The sequence below is a fragment of the Brachycentrus maculatus genome, unplaced genomic scaffold (assembly GCF_059751285.1).
Source record: "Brachycentrus maculatus isolate JH-2025_06_01 unplaced genomic scaffold, ASM5975128v1 h1tg000142l, whole genome shotgun sequence".
NCBI lineage: Eukaryota > Metazoa > Arthropoda > Insecta > Trichoptera > Brachycentridae > Brachycentrus > Brachycentrus maculatus.
In genome coordinates this window covers 1,821,181-1,834,024 of record NW_028280895.1, presented here as the reverse complement: position 1 = coordinate 1,834,024, position 12,844 = coordinate 1,821,181, and the positions used below count along the sequence as shown (strand labels likewise).

The window sequence follows — 12,844 nt, the reverse complement described above, 5'->3', positions numbered from 1 at the left end:
TAAAGCGGAGGGCTAATCACCTTTCCTTCATGTGTAAACGATCAAGATAACACTGCGTTTATACGACACAGTGCCCTACGCACCATTGGGGTGCAGATAAGGGTTTAAAAAAAAAATATATAAATATATTTGTACGGCTAATGCCAACTAATGTCATGTTAAACCAATCCTTTTTCTGTTTAAAAAATCACACCGTTAAATCTATTTTTAAACCATTTTATATATGTATGTGACCAATGTAGAAATGTCAAATAACGCTGTGCTATTTACGTTAATCGATATTAACAAATAAAAAAATTACATTTGCGAAGATAAAACTTTACTTGTTGTATCTCTCTAAATACATGGAAAAAAAACATTATTTTTTAGGGTAATATTTTTTTTATATATTTTCTTAATATGATGTAAAAAAAAATTATTTGCTGTTTAACTTTTTGGTTCCTCGAAAAAACATCAAATTAAGGTTTCACTGTAGTGCATAAGACTAACCTTTTGAACAGGTACCGGGAATTTTACATTATAATGATCAAACTAAACTAATCGAATTCATATCTTGTTGAAATTAAAAACGTAATGTACGTTTATGGTACGTATTCCTTATTATGTAAAACATTGCCTTATTTTTAATATTATGACTATGTGAAATAAATTTAATTAAATATGATTAATGGTAATATGTACCATGGATTTATTTTATGTTTATTTTCATTAACACTTTTATTAGGTTTGGTTAATTTTTTAGTATTTCATATGTTCCCTCTCTAAATTAATATCAGCATATAAACTCCCACTTTTTATTTATTAGATTTGTTGTAATTAGCCTGATATGCTAAGGATTTAGTGACCTAGGTTTATACTTGATGCTATAATAATTTGATTCCATTTAAAGTCACGTCTTTAAAAAATATATATACAGGAAAAGCTCATTATTTCAAAGTTGTTTTCGTTGTGCTTGTTACATATTGCATTTTTTTCTTCGATTCATGTCTTTTTTTTTATCGGATACCTAGCAAGCTTCTTCTGTATTTACGACTGTGGATTTACCGGAATAGTAGAAAGAATATTTTGCATGAAATTGAATTGGTAGAGGAAATTGTCATTTTTTAAAGTTTGTAGTACATTCATGAAAATTGATTCATTGTAATCTACTTTTGCTTAAAAAATTGAGTCTAATTTTATTAATATGTTCATCGTTTGTAAGTATAAAAGTTTATAAAAAAAATATGCATTAGAATGCTAAACTGAGATGCTTTTTGATATTATTATTGATATTTCTGGTACATACATAAAAATGTAAATTTGCAATATTGTAAATATCGCAAATGTATTTGTTTTACATGACCTCATATAAATCCAATACAGAACTCGGTTGACAGTTGTTTTAATAATAATTGTGGACATTACGACACAAACAAACACAAACAGAATCTTTCTTTTAAATTATGTAATATTATTTTGTACATTTAAAAATTTGTAAGAACATGCGTTTGAATTTTTAAGCATCCTAGTTACGTCACTTCTCGGTATTATCGATCCCGGTAAATCTAAAGTCTACTGCATTTGTTTTTTTAAATTTAATTTTTTGTTGTTTCGTTTTGTTGTCAATGTTGAGATTAGTGCTATTCCTTTCCCTACACTAAGTGTATGCTAGTGTAATACCTTCATTGATCAGGATTACAAACTTAACATTATTTTATAACAAAGACCGCAGGTGTTTTTGCTTGATATGGAGCCCGTTCACATTGCCCCCAACTAACTCGTCACTGCACATACCTCTCCTAGGACTACCAATATTGAGAATTTTGTGCGATGTTTTTTATGCGTTATGTTACATTATGTTGTGGGGGTGAAGTGTGAATGGATGGTTTAATGGGTATTGCAAAAGTGAAGTATGATCGATGTTATCACGGCTGATAAGATATACAATAGAACCCCTCTTGTCCGCCCTCGGACGATCCGTTATTCTGGTTGATCCTACCATACTCCAGATAAACTTGTTGGAACATTAACTGACATTTTTCTATGTTATTTTGTACTATAAGCTATCTTCTATTTTTATATGTATTATTGTATTGTTCGTCCGCCTCCGTGGTGTAATAGTTAGCGTGTTTAGCTACTGTGCTGGGGTCCCGGGTTCGATTCCCAGGGGGGGGGGTGAAAATAAATATTAGTGATCTTACACTCTAATATTTATTTAATATAACCCTGGACTGGTACCTATTGGCGCAGGAGTTATCACCTTGCCTTCATGTAAGTAACGATCAAAGCAACAGTGCGTCAATACGATGCAGTGCCCTATGCACCATTCGGTGCGGATAAGGGTTAGAGGAAGATTATTGTATCACTCTTTTTTAATAGTAATAACGGTTTTTGTGCAGTTTATTGCACTGTTTATAATTGAGGGAACAGTACATATATGTAGTCAGTTTTGAGTTGAGAGATTCTTTATTTAACTTTAAATTCATATTTTTCTTTAATTTCCTCATAATTCAATCTACATTCTCAAAGGTGACGAGTTAGAAGGGTTCTACAGTACTACTTATTTAATATCAAATTGAAATCTCATACATTTTACAGTAATAAATAAAGTAAATTATCTCAATTTTAGGTGAATGTATTTATAAAATTTGAAATCATTTGCGTCGCAAGAAAATGACAGCCACCGCACTTTGCATATTAGTTTTTGGAATAATGCCATGTGATGGCCAAACAACAGACTGTAAAACGGACGATACTAATAGCTTTCTAATAAAAATATAATCGTGTTGGTACAAATGATTTTATAGAAATACCATTTTATGAAACATTTATAATGTTGCATGATACATATTAACCGATGACGGTTATTAGGTAATTGTGCAATGACATTGTGTGACCATCCTGTTTGTATTGGCACAGCAGCTAATTGAAAGCATTATTTTAGTTTTCGAAAGTTTGTTTTCTCCGATCCCTGCTATATGATTGTAATAAGTAATGAGTGTGTTGTGGTGTGTGCAATGAGTTCAATAAACAACTGGAGGGTGCCAACTGAGTAAAAAAAATGTCTCTCTCATTCTAGTTCTTTGGAATTTTATCAATAAATATTAATTTAATTTAATAATTTTTGTTATTTATTGTTATAATAAAATTAATTGCGCAGGCTGACATCATTATTGTATTTTTAGATTTGAACAGTCTTCTTAGCTAATTTGAATCTCAAGTTAGTTTTTGCCTATCATCGCTTGAGAATTTTTTAAATCACTCAAAATCAGAGCGGACCTTCTCCCCTACCTGATGATGTCGGTGCTACAAGAGTGCATGAAGCCTAAACTCCGATCTATGAAATCTATTATATGTACTCCTTATTCTTGACGAGTAAATTGCTTTGAACCTGAGAGTAAATGTTTATATTGTAAAAGAATAGGTATAAGTTTCAAAAATACAATTAAACCTGTAATTTATCAGCCTTTCTTTTTGCAAAAATAATTATGCAAGTTGAAACAGGCGCCGTGGTGTAGTTGGGTAAACGCTCGACTTCTAAACTGGCATCACAGGTTCGATTGCCGCCAATTTCAAAATAAATTTGATAAAGAAAGATTTATTTTTAATCAGTCCGGGTGTTGTGGTGTGTGTGGTGTACATTATGCATCTAACTTTCCTATCTGTAGTACAAATTTTACGGATTATTCCTTTTTAAAAATCCAAAGCAGATTAGCAATTATAATTGAATTGCAAATATAATACCAGAAACTGTTAAAAGATTTTTTTTTAAATCTTTGACATATGAATAAAGCTGCATTTTACTCTAAGAGTGCTTACCAAATGTAAATTTTAAAAACATTAATATTTTCCAAAGCATGAGATTCAAATTCCACCTACAGCATTCTCGTTGCTGCGGCAGCGCTCCGGTCGTTTGTCTAGCTCGTTGTGTGTGGTGTGTGCGGTGTGTGCGGTGTGTGGCGAGTGGTGGAGGTAAGGAGAGCGGGCTCTAAGGGAAGTGTGGTGTAGTCTCGCGGGCACCTGGGTGCGGACCTGGACCCTCTGGGCATCAAGCAGGCGGAGAAGGATGTGTCGGTGGCCGGGAAGGCGCTGGCCTCGGAGGCCGTGGTGCGCCAGTACATGCAGTTCGGTATGCACACATTCCTGCCACTTCGCAACCTCCTTTTATTTACACAACATCTCCCATGTCCGTCGTGCACTCGTGCAAAACATACCAGATTATTACAAGTCAAAACATATGAGAGAATTACTAGTATGTAAATGTGGGAGGGTCGGCATCACTAATACATGTGATTTGTCCATAACACCGATGAATTTTTGTCTCCCCATAATTTTATTTAATAATTTTTTTTAAATCCTTTTGTTGGAATGTATTCAATATGTAGAAACATGATTATGTTTAACAATATTAATTTGTTATCCCGCTTGAATAAATTACTGCATAAATAATCATTCTAGAGTTGGAACTTATGTTTCCAGTAGATGATCAAAAAATAATATTGTTTTAATGATTTTTCTCTTAATTTTTTACTTTTTTCTCAATTGATTCATTCTACTCACTAGCAATTCAATGCTGTTCATATTAGGATGTTTACATTGTACATATTTGGGATTGAAGCATCTAATCATCTCATCTCAAAATTATATAAAATGTTTAAATAAATTTTCTTGGACTTGTGTAAATAGAAGGACTTGCTGTGATAAGTTTTCGAAAAATCATTTAAATTTAAATATCATTTCAACCTGTAAATAGTTTTGGTATTTTAATTTTTGAAAATTAGTTTATTACATTTAAGTGGTTTTAGAAACTGTATGTCATATACATTCTTGCTTTTATCTCACCTTAATTTAAGTGAACTGTGTGCCGCTGCAGTAACATGTATTTGCCAAAACTCAACCTTAGTTTGAAACTATGACAACTCGAGAATGTGGCTTTTCAGTTGAAAATGTTTAAAAAATATCACGAGATAAACGATTCATTGAGAAACTTGAATGATACACCTCACTAATTGTTGCATTTACCGGGGACAATTGAAATTTAACTTCTAATAGAAATGCCACATGAAATATAATGACTTTTAATGTATAGTTTTAAACTACGGGTTTAAAATGTTCAACGAGGTTTTGTTAATATATTATTAATTTATATCATATAAATGATATGGTATTCATACTGCGAAAACTGATGTAAGTAATTCAATTATAATACATAGTATTCTAACATTCCCATTTAAGGTTGACTTTAAAATGTGGTTGAAAATGTATAAAACATTTGTGACTTTGTGATTTTCTATTTTATAACTTTATAACAAAGTTATTTTTCAAGTTATAAAAATGACTGCTTCAGTTTATCGCAGCGTGATGCTAATATTTATATATTTATGTCTATAATTTCTCGCTTTCTATTAGTAACTTTAATGGTAACAATATTATACATATATGCATAATTGAATATTCCCAATGACAAGTGAATGTGTTATTCTGTATATTTATTAAATTATCTATATTATTTTATGTGTAAAACATTGTTCCACCTTCCTGAATTGAATTACGTGAGCTTTTTTATGTACATACGCTCACCCTTTTCATATATTTTTCGCTTTTTACCTTCTCTTTCCTTTGCATTATTTTCTGTATCATATTAGCTTTTCACGCTTCCACAAGTGAATAGGTTATAGAGATAAGAAAAGGCATTTTTCATGTACATTATTAGGTTAGGTCGGTTAGGCGGTCGCTAGTGCGGCCAATTGTGAGACTAGTGTTGTATCACTATGGATATGGTTGTGAATGTTTACTCATCGATTGGTTCGTACGACCGTATTATTCAGAAAGAAGCTGAAACTGAGGTAAGGTTTATTATACCATTAGAACGTGCTTATACCACAAGTAGTGGAACCATGAGGGGGTCAGAGTATAAACACACTGCTGATTTACGGTATTTCAATTATATATTTTTTATGTTTGGTTTTGTTTGTTTGTAGTTTTGTGTCACTCATTTAACATGTATAATACTTGTTTTGTGATAACATTCTGTATTATTATTTATCAAAAAAATGTTTTATTGTATTTTGTTTCGTTCTTGTTAGTAAGTGATTTCATAAAAGATTTTCTGAATCCGTCTATTGAGTAAAACAATGTGACTTATCAATTGATTGAAATTATTTATGAATAACAAAAAAATCCACAGCTGTTGTCTCTACTGCACAAAAGTCATTACAACATTTCTGATCTGTCTACATATATAGTTTTTTAGGAAACTTGTGAAGTAGTGAATTTAAAAATAAATAATAGAACACTAAAAAATCTCAAAATATGTAGATGTTGATTTGGATATGAATAGTCATTAATTTCATTATTAAATGAAATACTATGAACTCACACACACAAGAATGTATATTGTACAGATCTATATGTTAGTATAATTTATTTTCTATTTTACGTCAGTACAATTTTAATATCGTAATTTTTTTTATTAATTATATATATTCTTATAAATTTACCAAGCAACAGAAAATGGATTACTTTTTTGGATAAAAGTGTTCATATTTTTTTTAATGCCCAGTATTGATACGGTTATCAAACTTTAGATCAATTAATTTTTTTTAATTTTCTGTATGACAAAATGATGGTACTATTAAATTATATTATTGAATTTTGCCTTTTTGAAATTGGTAGAAGTACAATAAAAATGTAGCCATAGAGTAATGGTTGGATTGTTTTTTAATTGCATTTTTTATTTGTATTCATGTAATTGGTAAGAAATGTTTATATCATTTAACTGAAAATAATGAAGTCGCGTTACCTAACACCCGTAACATTCCCTGTGTGATTAGTAGACGCCTTTACTAAATTGTGTGTTTTTGGATGTGTAACCGTCTCTGATAAACATACTACACTTTCTCACATGAATTTCAATGTTAATATTTGTATGTACACAAATGTAAGGTTACTCTATACTTTCTATAATAATTTTCTCAAATTAACAAGAAAGCCTTTTCGAACAATATTGTCTATGAAACAATCGGAGAAATATGATTATGACAAACTGACATTGCTTATTGCTGTTGAATTAACATAATATTAATAATAAACAAAAACAGATTCGTGGCCACCACATAGCCAAGCTAGACCCGCTGGAAATTTCAGCCGCAGATCTGGAAGAAAGGCCCCCCCAGGAACTTGTCTACTCCAGTTATCGCTTCGGTAAGAGTCTACAAGGCCCCTTAGCCCCCGATCCATCTCTCATCTCGTACACCGACAAAACTACATTCTCCCCCCAAGATGTCGCCGAAAACACAACACACTCACTTTTACACATATATTCCCCTCAGAGTCTCATTTCCCGCACTTTTCATTATTTTCTCAGCCAGTGTTGACCCATTTTTGATGCGTGCATGCCATCTCACCCTAGATCTTGATTTTGTGTTAACATTGTTGGAGATTCGCGCAGAATTTCCGCTTTACTTGTTTGACAATTTTTTAGTATTATTTTGTTTGTTTTGGAGACCGTCCGCGAGAACGACAGAAGATGGAACTGCATCTGAGACGAATTGAATATTTCAGTAAGAATACCAAATCATTCATTGCATTTTAGCATCGGGATGGGCACTTTATCATTTTATGGAATGGTGGGATCCACAAATTTCACCAGTCAGGGTTTTAGTAACTCTCCTTACGAATGAGCTTGTTGACTTTCGCAAAAATACCTAATTTTTATTGGCAACTCACCATAAAGAAATTTGTGGACTGGAAATTGATGGCTTGGGTAAAGTAGAGCTTGGCGGTAAATTTACCCACTATTTGGTATAATGTATGTTATTCAATTTCATCGGCTCACCAATAACCCTCTTCGCTTTCCTTATTGCTATTGTAATATTTACTTTTAATTTCATTTAAAAAATATATTATTTCAATTGTTTGCTCATATAACAGAGGGAAAAAATCATCAATTAACATCCATCATTACTATTCAATCACAATACTAATTTAAATAAATGCAGAATATGTGTGTCTGATCAATTATATAGTATAAAATAAATTAATAATTGAGTTTATTAATATAAGCACAACTAGTTTTGAGAACTACTGACATTCTCTAATAGGTGAAAATACAAATAAGATTATATTTTGAATAAAAAGTGTTTGTTAAATTTAAGTTGTATAAAATTCAAATTAAACATTAATTTATTCATTATGGCAACTTACTTTTCTTGAATACTTTTTATAGAGTGGTGATAAATTTAGAAAATATATATATTTTTTAAATTCACAGTCATTGAAATATTTCCTATTATATCTCAAGCTTATGTGTGCATTTTTTTCGAATTGTAATGAATGATATATATGTTGCTGTATATAGAATGATCTATTTGATTGTTATGTTTTGAATATTGAAAGCATTAACTTTGTGGATCATATTGATATATTATTTCGAGAAATAAAAATACTTTGTGTTTTGATCCACTCACATTTTTACTAACCAACTAGTTTCGGCAACAACCTATTGCCCTCTTCAGGGTTTAATTTATGACATGAATTAAACCCTGAAGAGGGCAACAGGTTGTTGCCGAAACTAGTTGGTTGATAAAAATGTGAGTGGATCAAAACACAAAAAAAAAATATTTCTCGAAATAATATATTTAATTTTTAATATGCAACGGGTTCAATCTGCACTTGCTAAATGACAAGAAACATTTGTAAATGATTAAGCTTTGGTTTTGTACGGTAAGTCAAGTCATTAATGGTATTTTTGGTTGGTATTGTAAATAAATGAAGGAGAGCAGTTTCATGATGGTGATTCAATTAACCGCATGTAGCCACACTGTATCGGAGTTATCGTTTATTTGGTTTCAATACCGGATGCGCTAAACATTCACAACCTCTATAATCGCATATATATTCATACAAAATAATATCGCTAATGGGTCCTGAAGTAATCCCCGTTGCATCTTTTTGCAGTATTTTAAGTTTTTTTATAGAAGAAAAATGCCTACCTCACTTCACGTATGATAAAACTGTTTTAATATATTTTTTCTTATAATGAATTCAGATTATTTTATGCTTATTTGATTTGTTATTCATGTTTATTAAAAAAAATATATATTTATATATATTTACATTATCACTCATCATTTACAGCACTGTAGATATATCATATAATATGTAGTATTTGTATATTATTGACACTGGAAAGTGGAAATGTTTTGAAGTGATTTATTAAGCTATAGCAGTAGCCAATCATCAAAGATATTTAATCATCTTTATATGTACTTACTTAATTACATTTAAAAAATATAATTAAAAAAAACAACATCGTTTGCGTCTTTCAAATTCTGCAAATCAGTAACCTGATTACGGATCTTTTTATTGCAAGATTTTTTTTTAATATTAATAATTTAATGTTAAAAAAAATGCATTTCTGCTTTCCGGCATTGATATTTGGTAATACTAAAAATTATTATCACATTCTTAAAGTGAATGATGATATTTGAATAATACAAAATATATTTTATTATATGCAAACATAACGTAATTTATCATTTATATAAAAATTTAAAAAAATATGTGTTTATTAATTTTTATATTTTTTGTAGATTTATTTAGATATTTGTGGTACATATTTAGATAGGGAAGAAGTTGTCGATTTTGATGTGTATGTACTTATAGCTGTATTAATTGGACTTTTGTGTTGTGTAGAGGAAGCCGACATGGATAGAGTGTTCAAGTTACCTTCCACAACGTTTATCGGTGGAGACAAAGATAAGGCTCTTCCGCTGAGGTAATTATTAAATAATATTTCAACGTTCTTTGGTATCGAGAGGGGTCTCGAGAAATGTCAGAATTCTGTGTGTATGTTTAGGGAGATTCTGACGAGATTGGAGACGGCATACTGCAAGAACATCGGCGTGGAGTTCATGTTCATCAACTCTCTGGAGCAGTGCAACTGGATCAGGCAGCGGCTGGAGACTCCCGGAATCACCAAGATGAGCAACGACCAGAAGAGACTCATTCTCGCCCGACTCACGAGAGCCACGGGGTAACGACATATTGCTACATCTCCCATATTGATTTGAGCTTTCCCCTACCCCAATCGTACTTTATAATATGTTTATTTGAATTGTAGCTTTGAGGGATTCCTCGCAAAGAAGTGGTCGTCGGAGAAGCGCTTCGGTTTGGAGGGCTGTGAAATCCTCATTCCCGCAATGAAACAAGTCATTGATGTTTCCACTAAACTCGGAGTGGAGTCCATCGTCATGGGAATGCCACATAGAGGTAAATTTTGCGTAGTGCTTTTATGTTAATTCAAACAGTAACACAAAAGGAAATATATCATCAGTTTTTTTGTCAACCGTAGTGATTATTTTACTTTAATCCTTGGATTGCAACTGACACTCATGCCTGTATCACTGCATAAACATGTTTATTGTGTGACTATAATGGACAGACGTATGCTTTGGCGGTGTCCAGAGTTCAAAACATTATTTTTTTAATACGGAATACTCAGATGTTAATTAATTTTTGCTTAAAATTTGAATAATTTCTACAATATATTGACATCTGTTTAAATAATGACAAAACTATAAAAAAAATTGGCTCACCATGATAGGGTTGGTATTAAATCATTTTTAAACTCATATCAACAACTGTTTAATGGATAAATGCTACTATATTACTTATTGATTTCGCACTAACTTTATGGAATAATTTAAGTATATAAATTAAAAATAAAACCTGCATAAGACCACTGATGAGTTTAATAATGTAAACACGACTAGTTTCAATAACTTCAGATGATCTCATCAACCTCGTTACCTGTTGATGAGGACATCCGTAGTTCTCAAAACTAGTCAAAAATTAGAACATAATAAACTCAAAAGTGGTCTTATACAAGTTTTATATTTTAATGCTGTTTGAATTTCGGTTTGATTTGTTATTATGAGGTATACAATTTCATTTGAATTATAGGACGTCTGAATGTGTTGGCCAACGTCTGCCGTAAGCCCTTACCTCAGCTCTTCACGCAGTTTGCTGGATTGGAAGCTGCCGATGATGTAAGTAGTTACCACCTTGGCTTCCCATTCTCTACTTTGTGGACAAGATAGGAAGTCATCATGAGTCTGTGTTGTTTGGTTTTAGGGCTCCGGAGATGTGAAGTACCACTTGGGTACCTACATCGAGCGTTTGAACCGTGTCACAAATAAGAACATCCGTTTGGCCGTTTGCGCTAATCCTTCCCACTTGGAAGCTGTCGATCCCGTTGTGCAAGGCAAAACCAGAGCCGAGCAGTTCTACAGGGGAGATGGGGAGGGAAAGAAGGTGATCATCCTCATTGTTTGCTTGCCTATTACGTGACCTAATGAGAAATGGAAATAATATTGATATTTTTTGCTTTATTATATCTGACACTTTACTGATTGTAAATATATATGTTATTCTTATAACCCCTTATCCACACCTAATGGTGCATAGGGCACTACATCGTATTGATGCGGTGTTATTTTGATCGTTACTTACATGAAGGCAAGGTGATTACTCCTGCGCTTCAGGGACCAGTCCAGGGTAATATGAAATAAATATTATAGTGTAAAATCACTAATATTTCTTTTCTGCCCCCTCTGGGAATGGAACCCGGGACCTCCAGCACGGTAGCTAAACACGCTTACCATTACACCACAGAGGCAACATGTTCGTGTTCACCACGGAGGAAATATGTTCAGTGTGTCCAAATTTGAAAATATGGAAGTCTGAGTGCTTACAGGACTTACGACCTGTCATATTACGGTTTAAGTGATCACTTTATACATATTCACCCTTTTAAGTAAGCCCTGTAAATACCCAAGTTCCGTATTCTTCATTATGTTGAGATATCTTATTGTATATATGTTATTTAACTCTCCAAAAAAGAGACCGCCTTGTGCTTGGAGAAGTACTTGCACTGTTATATTTTAAATGATAGTTTATATAAAACAAAATTTACATGCGTATATTTATATGCAAATTTGTATGTATATACATTCTTACATACATATCAATATATTGTCTAATTGTTTATTTTTTTAGTTAGTGGATTAATCTTTTTATCTTCTTAATTTCTGAAGGAAAGCTACTGAAATTTTCCATACCTAAACATTTTTTTGAAATCTCGTATTGTTTGGTGTTACATTTAGATATTTTAAAGTTACATTTGAATATCAAAGATGAGGTCATTTCAAATTTGGTACTGTTATTTTGTTTGATGGATTGTAGGATTGAAATGTTGCGTGTATGTGTTTGTAGGTGATGTCCATCCTCCTCCACGGAGACGCCGCCTTCGCCGGCCAGGGAGTGGTGTTTGAGACGATGCATCTGTCGGACCTGCCCGACTACACCACCCACGGCACCATCCACATTGTGGCCAACAACCAGATCGGCTTCACCACTGACCCCAGGCACTCCAGGTCCTCAGCTTACTGCACGGGTAATTTTTTTATTTAGTTTGAATTTTTTTCTCTTTATTTTTAACCCTTGGAGTGCGAACCGTCGATAGATGGACTCTCTATTAATGCGTATAAAGTGCAGTGCGTCGGAATACCGACTATCGCGCAATTTGATTTAGGTATGGACCTGTACGGACGTGTCTTAGCGCGCGCATGTATAACGTTTTTAATAAGTTAATAACATTTATAAATAACCATTTAAAATTATTTTTCTGTGCATTTAACATTGATTTTTGTATTTTTTTAAGTAAAAGTTTTTTTATTTCTACCTACAAAATGTCAAATTCATCAAGTAGTGATGATGAAAAGCAATTAGCAATTTATGCAAAATATGTGAAAATAAGCTCAGCACTATAAGGGTTAAACTCTTTTGTATTTCACAATACAAC

At 32.2% G+C, this 12,844-nt stretch overlaps 2 protein-coding genes across 12 annotated transcripts in view; both read left to right on the top strand.

Annotated features, from left to right (window-relative positions):
- Positions 1 to 12,844, top strand: part of Tsr1 (Tsr1 ribosome assembly factor) — a 231,511-nt gene that overhangs the window by 42,649 nt on the left and 176,018 nt on the right. The window lies entirely within an intron of this gene.
- Ogdh (oxoglutarate dehydrogenase Nc73EF) overlaps positions 1 to 12,844 on the top strand; it is a 35,787-nt gene that overhangs the window by 11,138 nt on the left and 11,805 nt on the right. For 5 of the 11 annotated variants that reach the window (XM_088260776.1, XM_088260777.1, XM_088260773.1 and 2 more), the window contains exons 6-13: positions 7,080 to 7,182; positions 7,485 to 7,541; positions 9,676 to 9,757; positions 9,839 to 10,015; positions 10,103 to 10,251; positions 10,945 to 11,030; positions 11,116 to 11,295; positions 12,256 to 12,436. In XM_088260776.1, the coding sequence (XP_088116902.1) occupies positions 7,080 to 7,182; positions 7,485 to 7,541; positions 9,676 to 9,757; positions 9,839 to 10,015; positions 10,103 to 10,251; positions 10,945 to 11,030; positions 11,116 to 11,295; positions 12,256 to 12,436 (1,015 nt within the window). Of the gene's footprint in view, positions 1 to 3,987; positions 4,109 to 7,079; positions 7,183 to 7,484; positions 7,542 to 9,675; positions 9,758 to 9,838; positions 10,016 to 10,102; positions 10,252 to 10,944; positions 11,031 to 11,115; positions 11,296 to 12,255; positions 12,437 to 12,844 lie in introns of all 11 variants that reach the window. The other 6 variants (XM_088260780.1, XM_088260781.1, XM_088260778.1 and 3 more) reach the window with 3 other exon arrangements.